Source organism: Mastacembelus armatus, chromosome 7 (genome assembly GCF_900324485.2).
Source record: "Mastacembelus armatus chromosome 7, fMasArm1.2, whole genome shotgun sequence".
Taxonomy (NCBI): domain Eukaryota; kingdom Metazoa; phylum Chordata; class Actinopteri; order Synbranchiformes; family Mastacembelidae; genus Mastacembelus; species Mastacembelus armatus.
In genome coordinates this window covers 24397970-24418357 of record NC_046639.1, presented here as the reverse complement: position 1 = coordinate 24418357, position 20388 = coordinate 24397970, and the positions used below count along the sequence as shown (strand labels likewise).

Genomic DNA, 20388 nt, shown 5'->3' with positions numbered 1-20388 from the left:
ACTGATAAAGTGGTTAATTTAGGTGACTTCAATAACATGGTTACAAGACTAGCACTCTCCAAGTGAAGGATTAAACGAATAAATTCAAAAACAAATGAGCAAATAAATGACTAAACATGCTGCATGGAAAGTATCGCATGTGATGGATAAACAAGTGAATTAGCTGAAGAAATTCTCAAATTAAAACCAAAATACAACAACGACATGTCCTCAGTCAACAACTCTTGACTTTATTATAGGGGACTGAAAGCTGTGTTTGCGCAGTCATGACTGATTCATGCACAAAAGTTTCCATTCAGAAGGAATGACCTTTTTTGCACTCTGCAGTCCTGTGGTTGGGTCCCCACCCTGGGTGATGCTTTGGAGTTCTGTCTGTTCCCCACTGAGATTCCAGACACTTTCCAAAACCCAAAAGAAAAAAAAAAAACAGCAGACCAACTCCCTGCTCTGTTATGCCAAATGCCGTCATCCTCCTGATGCTACTGTAGAGCTCTGGCATCCACCTCTGAAACTGGGTTATATTCAGAGCATGTGGTGCTGTCAGTAAGGTCTGAGAAACTGCCTGCTTTTTTTAAGTCTCTTTCTCTTATTCATTTGTTCTGGTTTTTATTCACTTCATTTTTTTTCCAGTGTTTTAGCCAGAGTCTATTTTTATGTTTGGCTTTTGGCTACATACTGTTTCTGTTCACCTGTTTTGGGTCTTTTTTTCTGTGTGTCTGCCTTCTATCACACACTTTAAAGTATTTGTACCATTTCTCTGTTCCAGATGGAGCAGAAAAAATGTTTTTTTCTCTCTCTCTGTTGTGATGTGTCTAATTAGCATGCAAGCAAATTGCAGATTTGTTGACACAAACAGTAATTATATTATCTGTGGACTCTAGCCCAACCCTGTTAAGTCCCATTTCATATTTTTGCAGTCATGTTGGACACCATGTTCTGGTTTCACCTCCTGAAAAGGAGTAAATCTTATTTGTATTTTGTTGTGATGTACTTTTATGATTTTCTTAAATTCTCAAGGTCTCGAGGTTGCTCAGGGTCTCAAAAAGCAATCTCAAGGTCAAAAACGAAGATGATTCATGGATAAACATGTCCAGGGGCTAGAAAGGCAGTACAGTACCTTCTGACTGATGCACTGCAGCAACCACATTCAAGAACTTCTGCAGCTTATACAGTTCACACCCACCCACACACACCAACACCCAATTAGCTTCATAGGATGATATGAATGCTGCAGTGTTTCCATAAATCATCATCCTGATGAGGGTCTGTGCTTGTGTGGAAAATGCGATCAGTCTAACCTCTCCCATCACACATGCACACACCCATACACTTGCAGCGTCCAAGCCAGAGGGCTGACGATGATGAAGGCTCAAATGTTAACATGAATGAATGTCTTTCATTCATGAGTCAGTGACACGAGACCTTATGTGCATTTCGCAGCAACTGATTCACAGAGTGACATATGCATTCGCATCATGTCATCGCGAGTGTCTGTTTCACTGCCATCACCTCCAAAGTCCCAACAAAGCAGTGGTTAATTAGAATTTGTAGCCATTTGATGGAGTACTCGTTGTCTTTTTTTGCTGATTACGTGTCATTTTATTTTCAAGAAGTCAAATTTATAAAAATTAAAACCCTACTTTTGATTAAATCCCATTTATGCTGTGAGAGTTGCTAGGAGCTCAACTGGAAGCACCATCTCTTCCACTCTTCTGCACCCTGTCCCAAGTTTTTTTCCTTGACTTCACTCTCAGAGGAACAAAAGCCTTTGGTGTCCTGCACTGTATCACAAAACACATGAGCCTAAATGTAACTGCAGGGCTTGACAGAGTTGCTGATCGATACCAGTGTTTCAGTGTGTTTTTCACCATGAACAATCTGTGTAGGAACAAAATGTATCTACCCAGTGGGAATTCAAGACACGCCCAGTGCCTCATACCCAACACCCTACTGGCATTTTCAACATTTCCACAAGTGTGTTTACAACAATTCTCCAGTCTGGCCTACTCTCATGTTGTCTGTTTTACAGAGGTACATACCTTGAAGTGGTAAACAGACCGTAGATAAGGGGGTTCTTCTTGTCTTTCCCATGGAGGATAAAGATGTCCTCTGGATTGAAAGAATAAAAAGAGGAGGGAGAAGAGGAAACAGGTGAATTAGTAGAAGACGTTTTTATTAGTGTTGCATGGGTCTCTATATTTGTGCATTGCCTGTATGAGTGCAATATTCATAACTGTCTATAGTTGTGTATTTGGATGGTGGCATTTGGTATTCATTAGGTGTGTGTGCATCTATCAGGATGACTGTGTGACTAATAGCACTGAGCGCGCTGGCAGCATGGCTGACTGGCTGCTTGTAATGAATCTGTAGCCATTAATAACCAGCCACAGTGGGAGAGCCAAGTGCTGGGGCCACCACAGGAGAACAACACCTGCTGTCACACACACTAACACCACACCTCAGCCTTCACTCTTCATTTCAAACACAGCCAGCACAACGTCTGATACGTTTTTCTCACTTTGGCATTTCTCCCACTGTGGTCCCTCATGCAGAGCAATCAGGTAGAGGGTGGATTTGCAGTCTTTCCATCTGTCCGTCTTTAAAGCTGGATAGCTCACACACACCAATGGTTCAAATTTGACTAAGCCTGGGGGAAATGTAGAGTTTTATAATTGTGATCAAGCATTTGAACTTTAATTTGAACAAGATATTTCAGATCAACAAACAAAGAAATGATGCGTCTTTGAATCGCAGCTTTGATAAATGACAATAATTCAATCCGTTCTAGTGGCACCACTGAGTAATGTTTGTTGAGGGAATGTCTCTGTTTCTTGTAACTTGTAATTCCTGAGCTTAAAAGAGAGCCCGTCAAAATGAAGACGGGGTGTAATTAATTCTCGAAGACTAAAAACACCACAACAGAAATCAAAACAGCTGTTCCATATATCCACGTGCGGTACTACAGTATAATTACAAGAAAATATTAACAATCAGAATGACAGGAAAACAGACAAACAGATGCCAAGTAAGGAAACTGAAAATGTCTTCCAAAAGTCTCTAATTTTACAACTCCCAATCAAAGAGAATTAATAATTCAGCATAAATAACTGTGTTTGAAGGAAGAACCTCCACAGTGTGGTGTAACATTCCTGACTCCATTGCTTCCAGTCTAATTGACAGAAAACCACCCTACAAATCCAGCCATCCTCACTAAATCCACTAATTGGTCAAATGGGGACCAACCTTTCACAGCTCAGCTCAAAAGTTTTAGCTCAGTGTGAAATATGAGACACCAGTGGTCAAACTTTGACAAATTGTGCAGGTGTAATACATTTTTAAATTCTCATGTGTAAAAATGTTTAAATGTTTAAGCTTTTTCTCATATTTATTTTTGTCCCCAGATTTTTAATTCTGTGCATCGTTGCTCACTTCAGTCTGCTGTCACGGCTCGACCTTGGCTTTCACAGTTTATTTAGATCAAGAAATGTCAAATGGTTTCTGTTTCTGTTGGCAGAAACAATAGCCCTTTTGTTTCCCATGTGGCATTCTGTGATGTTCTATAAATACGTGACTTGACACAGCTTCTTGGGTACAGTGAAAATAACTTTCAAACTTTAGAAACGATAAAAGGTTTTATGTGAAAAGTACTCAGGTTGATGGTGAGACACAAAAAGTTTAGCAAGCTTTGCAGCAACAAAGGTCAGAGAAAGATGTTTAAAAACAAACTCTGGATGCGCTCTACACGTCTCCTCTATTCCCCTTCTCTCTCTTTCCACCTCTCCTCTCCCACGCTGAGGCAAAGATGTTGTGGTGATGGAGACAGCGAAGCGTATCACTGTTCCCACATTCCTGTCGTTCCTGCTGTTTCAGGTGGCCTCCATAGACCTACAGCCCTGCAGGAAGTCTAATCTCATCTCATCACACATTCACACACACATACACACACACACACACACACACACACACACACACTCACCATACACAGTGACAGATTCAGGAGTGCGTACATATCGAACTAACGTGAAATAAAGGAAGTCTGGCCATGTGCATGCACCTACACAAACTAAAACCAAGGGACCCCAGCATGCACATGAAAATAGACTCATACTACATAGACACACACACAGAATCACCGGTCCCCTCAGGGGAGAACAGAGAGGACTATGGGTAGTCTGCAGCCTGCAGTGTACGCATTACTCACTCCTTTCATTCCTTATTTAATACATCACTCCTTCATTTTTTAAGTTTTCATTGGTGATTGATTTTCTTCCCTCTTCTGTCTGGCTTTTAAATTCTAATACAAATGTCCCATATATGCAATTATTTCTCTTTTGTTAACTTCTGCTCCATCTATACATCATCCCTGCATCTTATTTTTACTCCCCCTCTCCACTTTCCATAAAATCTCTAGCTTGTGTTCTTTCCTGCTCACATTTTACAAAGAATGGCCCACACTCTGTAGCTCTTTTCATTAATCAAACTTTTTATCATCTCTCTGCTTTTCCCCCTTTTTTATGGCAATTGTGCTTTATTACTCTGAAGGATGTATATGCTGTTGGTGAACACATTCACCCAAACAACATAACTTAAAAAAACAGAGACAAGCTAGAGTCAAAAGAAGGGCATTGGAAGATTTATTTCTAAACCTGGCAGAGCTAAATCTTACAGCTACACAACCAGTCTGGAGGAAACCATTTTAGCAGAGATGAAAGAAAGACTCACTTTAGACCCGACTAGAAGATGTTTACTGGGTGATCAGACTGTGATCAGATAGAGCAAAGAACAGACAAAACCCATTTGTAAGTGCAGCCAAATATGCACTAGACCTCAAATCTTCCAAACAACTCATAGGTGGTCAGAGTCTTATTTGGCCATGTTACTAAGTGTTGATGCAGCTTCCATTAGGGACACAAGTCTGAGCTGTGGAATAGTAAATAAACCTCCATGTGAAGAGAAGAAGATGAAGAACACAGACCAACAAGTGCCAGACAGTTAGGACAGATACTTTTTACAGTAAACTGGCAAAGCCCCAATAGGATGTAGGCAGGATATAGGAACGCAAAAGAATGCAAATTTCCTAAAAGCACATTAGAGCCATTTAAGTGCCAATTTCCAGATGTCCAGCCATTTAGGTTAAAAGTGGGCTAAATTTGGTTAAAAAGTTCAATTTTCTTAAATTCCCAAGTTATATAAGGTATAATTGGCAGGTTTCTCCCAGGACAGGCCTCTATACCTATACCTTCTCCAAGTATACTGAGTATACTGAGTATAAAAGCACATAAAAAGTGTGACGCTAGAGGAAAAGTCAAGGGATCACAAAGCTAATTAGTAGGATTTATCCTCTAGGGACTAGAGTATGAGAGTGTTGGGTAATACAATTTCATGGCAATCCTCCGAGCATTTCTTCAGATATTTGAGTCTGGACCAAAATGACGTAACCAACTGAAAACCCAGCAGACATATGCTGACATCAATAAAGTGAAGTTACTGGCGAAATCATCCAAAAACCAATATAGAGTGAAGGCAGACATAAAGGCTCGACACTTGCTGGTAAGGGATCGAGAATGTTATTTGAGTGCGTCTAACAAAGTACAGTTTGTTATAGTCAGGTAGAAAGAAGACCACATATTGTGTAAAAGTAAATACACTCAATCAAAATGAGTGTGCAAACTTAATAGAAACTTCGATAATCCCTGTAGGTGAAAACTTTGGGTCGTTACTTCCTTCTAAGCGCCTCATTCATCTCCACATGAAAACATGGTTAAACTTTTGAAGGCGCAGCCAGTGCAACATTTTTCTTTCAACACACTTTGAAGAAGACGCCTCAGTTATTTACAGCTCAACTTGGCAAGCGTTCATTCTTATCGTTCTGTTTAAAAAAGTTTAAATCATAACCGACTTAGTGCTGTTCCACCTTGCTCCTACATCTTGTCTGATTTATTAAACTGTAGTGACTTTATTGTCATTAATCTTTAATGGGGGTAAATGAAAATAGATGGATTCATCACAGAAACACCAGAAACATGAGCTCAGTCTGTTTCTGTCTCACCAGGTAAGTCAAGGTGAACATCTGATCAAGGAAGGAGTGTTAGTAAAAACCTTTCAAATTTGTCAAATAAAGCATTTTAAATATGTTGCATGATGATTGTTTTTCTTATCTCCATTTTTATTGTCTTTATCTCTTCCTGAATCTATTTCTTATTTCCCTTCTGTTCTTTATCTTTTCTTAACCACTGTCCCTTTCTGCTCAAATCCACCTGGACTTCCCAGGATTCCTCTGGGTGCCTCTCATTCTCTTTGTTTCTCACTTTTACTGTCCTTCCCAGTCTCCATCCCTCCCTCTCACTATCTCTGCATCCCTCCATCTTTGCATCAATCTCTCTGTCTGGCCTATTTTCTCTGGAGGATTGTTCTTGTCTCTTCTTCTTTAAACAAAAAAGGCTGTTTCCCCCTGAGGGAAGATAGTCTTGTCTGGCCCGCAGACCTGCAGCCTCAGCCCCTATTTTCTTCCTCCTCCTCCTCCTCCTCCTAACTGTCTGGCCATAACCCCCAGACGAACACCCCTATTCTCCTCATTCTCTGCTGCTCCCTCTTTTCCTCCCTCCCTGTCTAAGCACCCTGAATGCCAACATCAAGCCCTTCCCACTTTCCTCCTCCATTACCTTTCTGACCACAGTCCCCGTCTTTATGTTCTCCTCACCATCTTATTGTAATTTGCCAATAATAGCCCGACCTCAATCTCGTCTGGTCCTTTAGGCCCTTCGGGCTGTTGGCCGTATTTCTTTGGATACTCCATCTATTCTCCATGACATGTTTTCCCCTCTAATCTTTGCTGTTAACCTCAGTGTGACGTCTCAGTTTTTACACATATGTCCAGATACCCATTAGGAAGGCGTCTGCTTTTCCAAGGTGATAATGAAGGGCATCTTTACTTTGTAAATTTCATCGCCTGAGCACCTTCACTTTCATTTCTTTTGACAAAGTGCTTAATTGCCGTACATCTATTAGGGAAGATTAATGTAAATTCTTCTTTTAATACCTTAAAAGACTGGGAATCTTGCCAGAATTTATGTGGCATTTGGCCTCATCAATAATCCACATGAAATAAGCTTTTAAAAGTTTAACTATGTAAGAAGCAAAAGCTTCTGCCCACTGCATCTCTCCATGTAACCTTAAGCTTCCTCAGCATCTTCTTTGGGTTGTTTTGTCCTTGCTCCTCTTCCCTCTCCACCTCACTGTCTGCTCCAATCTTCCTTAATAACCCCATTCCCCTTCTTGCCTCCCTCCCTGTCTCCCTCCCATCAACCCTCACACCCTTTTAAGCTTCACTTCACCTCCTCACTTGTGCCCTCCTTTGAGGGAAATTGTCTTTTGTCTGGGCTGTCGTATATCCTTGTTCATCAATATGACTTCTTTTTGGTGCTTCTCCTCGCCTATTGTCTCGCTTTTTTTTCTTTGTGCCAAACTCGTTGGTCGCATCAGCACTTAAGCTAATTTTCTACACTGTCAAGAGCTGTGAGGAAAAGTCCTGCTAAAGACGAGAGAAATCTTTCCTTACATTTAAAACGTACTTTCTTTACGTCTCCTGGATTTCTGCACTAACAAGGTACCTTATTCCTCTCTATGTTCCTTTCACTATATATAGTGAAAATGTGCTTTCAAGGCACGGTAGCTTAAAGATAATGGAGAACTAGTGGAAGTGGGGAGGCTGTACCCGACATTAGAGTAATAGCAAATTCTGCCTACACGGCCACAATTTCCACTTAAATATACCTTAAAAAATGGTATTATCTTAAATTCTTCTTGAGGAGTAACGTCTTTCATTTGGTAAAAGCGCCACAGCCCCCACCATTTTATCATCATCCACTTTATCCTGTTTCTCACCTTCTTCACTTTTCCAACTGTGAAGCCAAATTCTCCTCGTAATCAGCTATTCCTTCCCTCCCCTTCTCTTTCTCAGTGTGAGAGCAATAACACTTTGATAACAGCTTCTGCTCTCCTCCTCACCTTCTCTCTCGCTCCTCCACTAACCACTGCCTGCATTTTCTTCGTCATCTCCACCCTCTCCATCGCCTCCTCCTCCTCTTCTGGTCAACACCTCGCACCGAAACCTCTGCCCTATTCCTACTTGTCCTACTTCGTCTCCCCCCCCCCTCTTTCTAAGCCATCGTCCTCCTCTGGGCAGCAGCCCCTCTCCTCCCCCACCCATCGTTCTCCTCTGTTTCTCCTTCTGATAAACTGGGCTTCCATTCAAGCACTTTCACACGAGCTATGATGGATTAGAAAGGCTGAATGGAGGCGTCAAAACATGATTAATTTTCTTTGGTGTCACAAAACACGTTTTTATACCGACTTTGAACCAAAAGTGTTCTTATTGATGAGGTTATTAAGCAGTAAATAGTGAAAATTCATTTCTCAGATTAATGTGACAGGGTTTAGTGTCTTGGTGGTCATACATAGACCAAAATATTATCTCTCTCTTTTGACCTCGTTGTTCTCTCTATTATCCAGCAAAGGCAAAATGAACCATTAACTCAAAGAAAGCTCCAATGTTGGACTAAAATAGAAGCAGTAATGGATAAAATTTGCCTATAAAACACCAACTTCCAAGAAATGTCACACCTGCTGTCCCTGAATTTAGCTCCCATCCACCAAGTGCTACCAAGTAATTTTCTTGTTAAAAAAAACCCATTGAGCACCAAAAAAATACCCTGTGCTAAAGTTAAATCTCATTTTTTAAACAAAAACGTACCATTTAGCTTAAAATTACAAGTGTTTTCCTACTTCCTAACTTCTGTTAAGAGACAAATGAAAGCAGACTGCTGCATTAGCACAGCTAAAACAACCAGACCTTCTGCCTTAAAGCAAACATTTGCACTGACACTTTCAACCACAGTCTGAAGGTGAATGTGGCTCTGAGTGAGTTTCTCTGAGTACTGGTCCTTCTCCATCCTTATTTATCTTTCCCATCCTTGCTTTTTCCTCTCGGCTCCTTATTTTCATACTACAACTTTTAATTTATCAACCAAATGTTTTCTTTCTGACCTTTGTAGACTTTTCCTCATCTTCCCTCCCTCTATTTGTCATATATGCCCTTTACACCGTACAATGTACCTAATATTGTTTTTTTTCTCCTGTCTTCCCACTTCTATTTTAATCAGATGTAACACTCATCCCCCAGTACAGTCCCAGCCTGCTCCAGTGATGTCCTTCCAAACATAAATATACTTTTTTCTCCTCTATGCTTTCCTGTTTATTCTCTCCCTACTCTTTTCCAGCAGCAGTAGGTGATGTAGTGACAAGGATATGTGCTATCCAGTGTCTAGAACACTGCATTTTACACACAGTCAAAAATACGTGAAAATGCCTGAAAATACCCTGGTGTTATGATACTGAGTCTGGCTCTAAAACCTCATAGCATGACACTCCTCCACAACAACCACAACAGGATCAACAGCAGAAACTCATGTCTATTAACTGAACTTTGACATTTTTCACCAAAAGGAAATTCCAGGTTGTTTCTGGCTGAATGGGCACCAGGGGAGGGAAGTACACCAGTCTTCAATGAAAGACCGAAACAGTAAACATGAACCACCGTCTCTCGAATTACAAGTCGATGAGGCTCGACGTATAATTTTGACAGAAATGAAAGCGAACACGGCCTCCACAGCTCCAGACACAAGAACAACTGAACAATAAACTCAAAGCAATCCTGTCTCATGAGTCAGTCTGTGTGGCGATCATAGACCAGATGCAGGGTTCAAAACAATCGAGGGTGTTCAAAAACTTATTCAAACATGTGAGTCAACAACTACAAACACACTGTAAAAGAAAACCAAGACGAATAAACTATTTACAACAACTGTTCCAAATTAAACAACAAAATACATCTTTTGTAAATGACCTTTGGAACAAGGCGCAAAGTAGTTAGAGATACTTAAAACAATATTAACATTCACTCCAGTTTGCTGGTCACAGTGGTCACTTAGAAGACTTCCTACCATCTGGTGAATTAACACATTTATCAGTGTTCCCATAAGAAATGTTTTGAGCCACTCACATGGTCGACTTCACTTATACATGATCTTGGATTGGGGCTATAGTTGACATCTGTAGGCAGATCATTTCTTACTGTCACATTCAGGCCTATAAATCAATTTCAGTTTGACAGTTAACGTGCATTGCTTTGAACTGTGGGAAGAAACTTGAGCTTCCCTAAGGGCATAATATGTAAACTCGACAGTGAAAAGGCCCTAACTATCTGGGTTTGAATCCAGAACCTGTGAAGAAGTTGGTTGCTTTAGCCTATTTTACTGAGATAGAATTTGATAAAAATTCATTCAGGATCTTGTGTTTTAAAAGTACTGTAATACATTAATCATATTTTATCTGAAGATTGTTTACTTTTAATACTGTCAAGCTGTTATAGAAAGTATTGTTTGTGCATCTTATGATGGATTTGTCCCACAGGGTATCAGATCATTTTAGTCTTTCACCACCAATGTCACCGCAGACTGAAGTGAATATTAGTGGCTGTTTGATCGTTGCTTGTTTTTACAAAAAAAGACAAAGACAAACTTTTGAAAAGCACCAGTCATCAGTCAATTAGTGAAAAACTTTCACACATACACACACACACACACACACACACACATACAGCCAGGTGGTAGCCACTGTTCTCCTGGCAAGAGGGACCTGCAGACCATTAAGGGTTCATGTGATTTGTAGTGTTTTTGTGTGGCAGAGCGTGGCATAAACACAACACTGGCAGCATTCTGCATCTGGTGAGTTAAACTCCTGTATATGGGTTTGTGGTTTTGATTGTATGTGTTTTTGTGTTTTTTCCGCTGAAGTGTATTCACAAACAAATTTGTACGCACCCTTATCAGATGTGTAATATGTGGCCAGGGCCATGGTGGAAGAAATGTTTATGCTCCCGACAAGTCAGAACGGTCTTGTGTACACAGACAGGCTGAGGGTCGAGTATGTGCGTAACATCTCAGTAGATGTGTTTGCACATTCAAATGACGTGTGTCCATGTATGGGTTTAACAACATGAACAGAGTTTGATACTATTTATTTTATGCATCAATGTACTGGATATGTTCACACAAATGTGTGTGCGTGTGTGTGTGTGCGTGCGTGCGTGTGTGTGTGTGTGTCTGTGTGTCTGTGTGTGTTCAGAAAACAGAGGAGTCATGCTGATTACTCCAAGAGTCATGTGTTTACAAAAACAGCATAAACAGATAAGAAACCGGTCCTATCTCCACAATGCTCTCCCTGTTTCTGTGCACTCAGTCTGTTTGTGTAAAAGATTTGTATCGGAAAAACCTGAAGCACCAGCTACCTAATTGATAAGGTACTGGCCTCCTAAACTAGGGACTGAGAAATCATGACCCCTTTGGGTTGACTGAGGAAACCTATGTAGTAGAAGTGTGGTGGCCAAAGCATGATGAAATCAGCAGTGAGGTGTTGTGTTTATATTTGTTTGGAAAGCCGCACTGAAAGGTGGAGGCTACGACACAGGGAGGAGATGTAATACCATTCAAGAGGAAATAACGATGTCACAGACTTTCTATTAAAACTTTCTAGCCCCTAGTCCGAGCCAACATAACTCTGATGGCATCACTATGATGAGCTACTTCCTGTTCCTCTTGTCTCTCTTTCTGTTGCCTCCATGTTCATGCCTCTGTACCCTCAGTGGTCATTGTTGGGTTATGGAAAGCCTTTGTCTATGCCCTCCAGACCTCCAGTGTTCTTTTCTGGTGCAACTCACTCTATGGTGACAGCAGCCTGCACAAAGCCCCAGTGGCCTAATGGATAAGGCACTGGCCTCCTAAGCCAGGGATTGTGGGTTCGAGTCCCATCTGGGGTGATCAACAGCAGAGTGGTGCAGAAGAAATGTGCTGCTAAGAATTTTTTACTCATATATATGTCCATATACAATAGCTTGAAAATCTCTACATTGTGGAGTTTGAAATTTAAATATGAACACTAAAAAGTGAAGCTCAATTGCTCCTCCTATGTCAGGGATGGTGGGTTCAAGTGCCATCTGGGATGACAGAGTAAAATAATGGAGCAAAAATTGCAGCTTTCTTTATTATGCTAGAAATGTCAGTAAAATCAGAGGCCATAAATGCTGGGGCTCTTCAGAAGATAGTGAAAGTGATCCTGTTTGGATCATCAGCACCAACTCTGACACAAACAAAGCAACACACTGAGGCAACCATCTGTGGTGCCATCTTGACAAGAATCTTAGAGCTCACGACTGCAGTCTGCTGTGTCTGCTGAGTAAAATCTGAATGCGTTGGCCCCATTTGTTTGCTTGTTTGTATCACTCTCTTCGTGCTCTAGTTCCACTGCAGTTTTTAGGACATCAAGGTACAAGCAAAGCAGAAGCTCCTAATTTTCTGCATCATCGATTTTAGTGCACGTGAGGGTCACATGACCCACCCTTGGCACTTCAGGTTACTGGCTAACTTCCACCTGAGCCAGCACACTGGTGGAGCATAATGAGCAGAACCATCTATTAATACTGGAAGCACAGTCACCCGCCTGTGCAGGTGTGCGGCATTTTTCAAATGCCACACAACAGTAAAGGGGGGGTGACTGCATTAGTAACAATATACTGAGCACCAGTGACGTGTGTGAGGATGCTAATTGCAGAGAACGTAACACTGGTTCACAGAAGAAGGCATAAAAATCAGAGACTTCCACATCTGCAAACTAGCAGTGGGCAGACAGAGGCTAATGGTCTGATTCATTCAACATACACATCAAAGATTCACGCCTACGCAGACCCGCTCCTCAAAACACACACACACACACACACGTAGTCAGAGCTAAGCAGAGGACACTGGCACAGATCCTTGATAATGAATAAACCCACAGCAACTGAATGTTGAGGCCAGTTGCCGTGGTTACCAAGGCTGAGGCACGAAGGCGAACCCAAGGTGACCGACGGGGCTGTTGATCACCGTGGTAACAGTGGAGCCACGCAGGCGAACTCGCACACCGTGGTTGATGTGGTTTGATCACCTCTAAGTTTATTCATTCTGCGTCTTCACCTCAAAATTCTCAGGGAAGAAGTTCGCGCTCTTCACGTGACTCGCTCACAAACGCTCAGATGCTGCACCATCTGAACTCTTTCCTCTTTTATGAAGCATTTAGTGGTGGAGCTCCAGTCGTTCATGGCACCAGTGGTTGAGGCTTGTCAGATGTGATTAGTTTTACTGAGCATTTGTCATTTGATGTTTGCGCGTGTACTCACGTAGCTGGTCGAAGTGTGTCTGTAGGCCGTCTGGTCCTGGGACTGAACACACCATACGAGCCTTCTGGAAAGTACTCCACTTATTGACTAAACTCCTCTGGCCGCCGATGTCATTCTACCCCAAAATATATAAATATACAAAATTTACTACTTTAAGTCAGTCATCACTGGTGTATCTTATCACCAACACATTCAAGGTCAATAAAATTAAAATAATGTGCAGACACTGATGTCAGTGCTATTCATTTATACCCAGGAAGACAAGTCAATCTTGTGGAAGATAATGTCAATCAAAATGAATAATCAGGAATTATAAAGAATGTAAAGCACATTATAAAACATTATTTACCACCAGGTGGTATATCCACATGACACACAGTAACCAGCACGTATATACAGTAGGCTACTCTACCTGCTCAGGCAAACGAATGTTTACATAAATTACATGCAGAAAGTTTCTGATATGAGCACACAAACACACAAACATGGTCTCCATCTGTCTCCTACGCACATAGTCCATACCTTGCACACACGCGCCACTCTGGAATAGAGCACCTTCCCAGCAGCCCCTTCTGCCTCCTGAGCACGCTCAGTGAAGAACACGTAGACCTTATCATCTTCTGGGTTATCAGTTTCAGACAGTGGCGCTACCCGCACAAACTGGGCATCTAGAGTGAGGCATACACATACACATACACACAAAGACGGGTAAATTATAAATCGACTATAACTTGACGTCTGCTGATATACACGTAACATGCATACAAGAGTGTCCAACATGCAGGCAGCAAAAGGACGAGGGAGGTGACAGATGGCTATAAAAACAGCAGAGAAAGTCAACATGTATCTTATTGTTATCGGCAGCAGACGTCGACACTGACCTGATAAACCACCAACCAGGCGTGCAGGAGATGGTTTTAGAGATTTAGAGCAAACATGATTCATTTTAGTTTGGGATATTTAGTTAAAACGAGTAGTAGAAGAAGTAAAAGACATATCAATCTAATGACCTGACAGACACTTGAGGAGTAAATGTAGCAATATCTATGTGGTAATGGCTTCAAATGTTAATGATAATATATGATTATTGGATCATGTGCTTTACTCAGCCCCAGCCATCTCAGAAATCCTGCGGTATTAAAACTGTGTACAAAAACAGCAGCCCAGCCGCCGCAGTTAAGAGAACAGTTAAGAGTTGTAGATGTTTTCTGTACTTTTTTTTGTTTACAGTTTTTTTTGCACTTACCCTGAAGCCAAGTGGAGTCGTACTGCTCGGTGCGGATGACGTGACGGCTGCCAAGACTACGGAAGAAGGCAGAGTCTCGGCTCATGAAGTCTGAGGTGATCCCAGCATACAGCTCTTCATCTGCACAGAAAAAGGTTTAGGTGTTTTTAGGAAAGACAAAATAACTTTAACTTTATTCCAACAAACACACACACATATATATCTATGTGTGTGTGTGTGTACTACTGTAATATAGTAACATAGGTGTTTAGGTATGAATAAAAAAAAGCAACACATATATTGTATTAAAGTACATATTTGGATATTATGAAATATATTATGTTAGATATGTTACTGCTACATTTACCACCACATTCAGATTAATAATAAAAGTAGTGACATATAAATAAGGACAAAGTACAGTTATTTTTGGGTAAAGTTACTTTTGTAAATCTTAGGATAGATTTTTGCCCATGGTTCCAGTGCGTTTTATGTCAAAATACTGTGATTCTGCACTTGATTCATAAAACATGAATGATATTATTTAAAAATTTCCTTTAAAAATGTGATTTATATTCACATACATTTTCTGAGCTGACCATTGTGTTTTAAAAATAAAATAAATAATAAATGTATAAATCATTCATCAAAATAAATATACAAGTCATGTTTAGGTCACACACTATCATGTTATGGGAAAAAGAGTGTTTTTACAGAGGGTGTTGTACAGTACTGCAACAACAAACCCATGTTTTGTTTAGTTGACGGTAAAATTATAAATTGACTGATATTGCACATCCAGGTGATTCATTCATTTATATTTTTCTCAGGCAAAACTGGAGTGCACAGTCATCTACACCTACGGAGCTAAAGCCTCACAGACATGTGGTCATTGTTCCAGTGATGCTTTGTAATTAGGAGTTTATTTGATTGGAGGTTTAAGAAAACAGATGGTCAGTTTACCAACGACAGCAGAGGCTGTTTTCTGGAACGGATCATAGGGACACTTCCCCTTCCCACACTCCGTCTGGCTGTAGGATAGAGTCTGATGCGCTGACTGGCAAAGAAATCAGAGACAGAACTCATTCTGACAGGCAAAGATAAAGTTAGCTGGACAAACTGTGACTGTAATTCCTCTTTTTTTTTTTATTTATCCATTGATTTTGTTAAATAAGCACAAAAAAAAAAACGTACTTAACACGCATGCACGCACACACGCACGCACGCACACACACACACACACACACACACACACAGGTTGAATGGCTAATTGAGGATAGCTGGGGCTAAGTGGAGTGAGTTTAAAATGTGTGAAGTCCAGTCTTAAACCTCCAGCACCACCAGCTCCTCTAAGCACCATGTCTAACCCTCTGATCTGATTTGACACGGCCTTTCATGGGATTAGCTGTGTCCTGACATGCACACAGACACTGACACATTAATGCAACCCCAAAAAAAATTCGAACACAAGAATGCACATACTTTCACCCACATAAAATCACACACAGTCTCTGATCCCACATGCACACAACTGCATTGACCCTGCATGCACACAGACACACACAAGAGGAAAGTTAGAATCATTAGGCTGTTTCTGACAAAAAGATAACCCACACATAAATGATGACAAACTACTATCTAAAGGAGACATATTTTACTACATTTTATTTGACATAAAAATGTCAAATAAAAAATCCCAATGACAAAAGGTATATTGTATATATTACAGACAGATGGGACAGTGAATTATAGTAGATATATGGGCATAGGGGTAGACACCACACATCTGATGTTTCAGCTGCTGATAGGTCTGCTTATGGGGGCTGGGAATCAGAACACACACAGTGGTAACCTCGTTGCTTCAGTGCAAAAAAACTGTGTTCAACATTTAAAATTTTTGGTATTTCTTTAATTTATTTATAAATATTTTGTTCATATACCTGGTTGGCTATGACTGGAAAAAGAGGTTAGTTACTTTATATCCTGCAACACTAATGTTGTATTTGAAGGTGCAGGAGGGGAGATAAAAAAAAAAAAGCGATAGGCCTAAAAAATATTATTGTATCTTCTATTTTACCAAGTGAATCTACAGAGACATGCATAATCACCATGTGATTAGTTTTGTGCAGAAACAATATACATCTACTATGTATAGTTAGCCCCCTTCCAGTCACATGGCAAGAGAAAAGAATTATTTGAAGGTGTATACTGTGTGTGTAGGTGTGTGTCAGCAGTTTTACCTGTTGGAATATGCTGGTGGCTATAAAAGCACAGCGGGGGTTGAAGGCCCCAGTGCCACAAACGTACAGGTGAGTCTGATTAAAGGGCTGCAGAACTCGTAGAAAGTTAGCACACTCCAGCTGAACAGAGAGAGAGAGACACACACACAAACAAGAAGATAAGGACTACAATGTGAGACTCAAAATGGAAGATGCATTTATTTATATTATTGTTTAGTTATTAGTGTGTATAAGCAATTTGTATAGTCAGGAAATAATATTGGGAAAGTAATATCAAAAGGATTTAAACTTTGCCCAAACTGCCTATGCTGAGCTAGAAAACAAAACAGGCATCATCATAGTTTGGATTTGACTGATCTGCTTGCTCAGTGAGCATGAACTGCTTTTCTTTTCTTCCCTGTCAAAGTCTGTCCATTTAGTCCTGATTATGCAGCTTTGTTGTCTGAATAAATCAAGCAAACCTGCATCTTGATATGCTCACCAGCATCAGCACTCCCTTGTTTGTTTATTGTTCGTAAAAGAATCAGATTAATTCAGCTTTAGTTCCGCTCTAGATTGTAATCTATCCTGCTACTGTCTTGCTTTCTTGTTGCAGAACTATTTAGACAGTTTCGTGGTAGTAGAAGACAAAGGTATGAAAAATGCTGATGTGAGTTGACCTGTAAGTCACTGATCCATATCTGTGTAGGATTCTGTGTAAAGGTACTTCCTTCCATCTGTGACTAAGTAATTACCTACATTATTGATAACACACATTAATGTTGCTTTACTTATGCAATCTAGTATATTTGTGTGTGTATCTGAATGTGTGTGTGAACATCTGAATCACCTCTGGATCCTTCCCAGCCATAAGACATTCTTGGACCCGATCTGGGCTGGCTGGCCAGTACAGCTGCACAGAGCGGGTGAGAGAGATAAAGAAAACAGGAGAGAGAGAGAGAGAGAAAGTCATTAAAAAACGACTTTTATTACTCACCCTACATTTCCGATAAAAGACTTTAGGCATTGGCTGGTATTTTACAAAGACATGAGGGAGGGAGAGTCAGCAAAACATAATCTTGAAGAAAGAGGGCAGGAGGGGAGATTTTAATGGCTTGTGTTTTGTGTTTAAAGAGTAAGGCAGCTCCGGTGCGTAGAAAATAAAAATCAAACGACAGCACCATTAGTAGACATACCAAGTTGTCAGAGCATTCATTATTTCAAAATAATGAATAAGTTATAAATAATCATATTGATGTGATAACATTTCACTGATTTCCTGAGGTGCCAATCATTTTCTTCAAGCAGTGAAACTCTATTTGACTGCAGCAGCATTGACGACTCCATGAAGATGACGGCATTTAATCCTGGTCAAGGGCACATGAGACTCCAGACTTGCTAATTGATTCTATGTCATGTCAAATGTACATTATATTTCTTTATTGCACCAGACAGGATGTGAGAAAAATCCTATTTTTTCTTGTTATGTTAAAAGAACAGCACTCTGAAAAGGGAGAAACAAAATGTAATGGCTTATTTGTTTTGGTTAGACAGGCTGCCCACACACAAGCCCACATGCACTACATGCCTCAGGTCTTTTTCTGACACCACACATGCTGGTTCATTAGACATCCCATGCTCTTTTCTTCACACTGTATGTGGGTTCTTTGTCATGTGCATCACAACCAAGGAAGAAATCAAATAAATTATAATGTTCCAAAATACTTTCCAGAGGCTGAAAATATTTTCAAATCTGTGTAATGCGAAGATGAGACAAGCAATGGAAGCTTTACAAGAAAAGTGGAGCTTGTTCCAACTATGACGGGAAGATCTGGAGAAGCTAACAGATGCAAGTCTTTTGTGAATTACAGAGAATGACTTAGTGCCACGTGTTTATCTGCTGTTTTAAAACAATGTGTTTAAATAACATCCACAGATTGTTTCAGAATTTGGTCTTCGTGTCCCTTTAGGTTCACTGGAATTTTTCAAATGGAGGAAATCATCTGGGTTTTAGAAACTGTAAACTAATCACCAATGAAAAGATTTGCAATCAGGAAATAGATGACTTCACTGGGGGGACAAATTTCTCAAAAAATGAATAATAGCCTAATGGAACCAATGTTATCAAAACAACATGCGTCTCTAATTTATTTTCTTAATCACATTGAACTGCAGTGTTTGTGTGCATGTAACCTTAATCAGTGTATAATAAAAACCCTCAAAATTGAGGTTAATTTCATTGCCTTCATGTCAGGCCAAAATAGCGAGGCAATAACACAGGCACAGAAAATGAGAGACAGAGAGCGAGGGAGAGAGAAAGAGAGATGAAGCTTAGTGTCAGGTGGCAGCTACATGAGAAATCAAAATATTTCCCTGAGTTAGTCATTCCCTCAGAGACCAGAATGGTGAGGCAGAGACTGAATATGATAAGTGATCATCCTCGCTTATCTGCAACCTACCACAGAAACCACAAAGTTTACTCAAGAAAATCCAGGAACTTTAGTTTTTTTTTTTTAAGTTTTAGTTTTAAATGAAACATGTCTATATATCAGAGAAATAAAAACTATAAGATCTCATCAATAAAGATCATAAATAGTGAGAAGAATTAAGGCACGTAAGTTGTACGTGGATGCAGGCTCTAACAGAGAACACATCTGCTGTTTGTTTTTGCCTGAATTTGGAGACTCTTCGAACGTGATTAATAATGAATGATGGTGCTTTCAGGAAACAATTTCTGGATGGCCAGTAATCGTTCTCTGATGTAGTCATTCCCTCAGAGCCCGCTGTGATGCAGAGACGATCAGATTAGATTACAAACCAAATTCCACCTTATCTCCAAATACCACACACTTGCAGGAACATGGACCACCACTAAAGGATTTTCACCAGGTAAAGACTATTGTTAATGGGAAAATTTACCCCTCTGTGAAAAGTATGGTGGTTGTCAGTTTATACAAAACAAGGAGATAATGTCTTTATGCAAAGGCAACTATATAAATCAAACATGTTCTAAAAAATCTGAAGTGTTTGTACTTTTGTGGTGAAACCCTGTGCTGGAATTGCTAGAAAGTGAGAAGCAGTATAAGAGTGAAAATGAGTAAAGACCCAATGTGCAACAGAAAGCCACAAACACATACTCCAACCCTTGGTGACCATGTGTAAAATGTGAGTCGCCAGCTGTAGACTCACACAGAAGGAATGCCTTGAGTGTTTTTGAACCGATCAAAGAAAAATGCGACTGAAGGCAACAGTGTCACTGTGGCACTGTGCCCTGAACTGGGATGGACTGGAGGCAGTGGTTACGAGTCTGCCTCTCTGTGCCAAAATATGTTATACTGAGCCAGTAAGAATACTGTCAAATACTGTATGTAAAGTAAAAGTATATGTGTTAAGTTTAAAGTTGTAAGAAAACAAAATAAATAAAAGTAGGAGTCACTTGGTCTTGAGCTGCACTGAGAAGAAGCACTGGATGTCACCAGCAGAGAAAATCAAGAGAAATGATAACAATATGGCACCGTGAATTATTTTAACACCAGAAGAAGAAACTGCACACAAGCTGGAACAGTATAAACAGACTATAATTACAGTACACACAAATATATAAGTTTACAGCCTGCACAAAGCTGAGCTATGACTATGACTATCTATCTCTTTGTTGGCTGAATGCCTGGCTG

The 20388-nt window shown here is 40.3% G+C and overlaps 1 protein-coding gene and 1 non-coding gene across 2 annotated transcripts in view; one reads left to right on the top strand and one right to left on the bottom strand.

Annotated features, from left to right (window-relative positions):
* The window catches only part of sema3h (sema domain, immunoglobulin domain (Ig), short basic domain, secreted, (semaphorin) 3H), a 47711-nt gene that overhangs the window by 9662 nt on the left and 17661 nt on the right, over nucleotides 1-20388 (bottom strand). Inside the window, exons 3-9 of the mRNA XM_026333349.1 lie at nucleotides 17565-17627; nucleotides 16736-16855; nucleotides 15459-15552; nucleotides 14517-14636; nucleotides 13793-13938; nucleotides 13271-13385; nucleotides 2040-2109 (exon numbers count right to left, since the gene is read on the bottom strand). Of these exons, the coding sequence (XP_026189134.1) occupies nucleotides 2040-2109; nucleotides 13271-13385; nucleotides 13793-13938; nucleotides 14517-14636; nucleotides 15459-15552; nucleotides 16736-16855; nucleotides 17565-17627 (728 nt within the window). The remainder of the gene's footprint in view (nucleotides 1-2039; nucleotides 2110-13270; nucleotides 13386-13792; nucleotides 13939-14516; nucleotides 14637-15458; nucleotides 15553-16735; nucleotides 16856-17564; nucleotides 17628-20388) is intronic.
* On the top strand, nucleotides 11803-11875 carry trnar-ccu (transfer RNA arginine (anticodon CCU)). Its single transcript has one exon. It is a non-coding gene; the product is annotated as a tRNA-Arg (tRNA).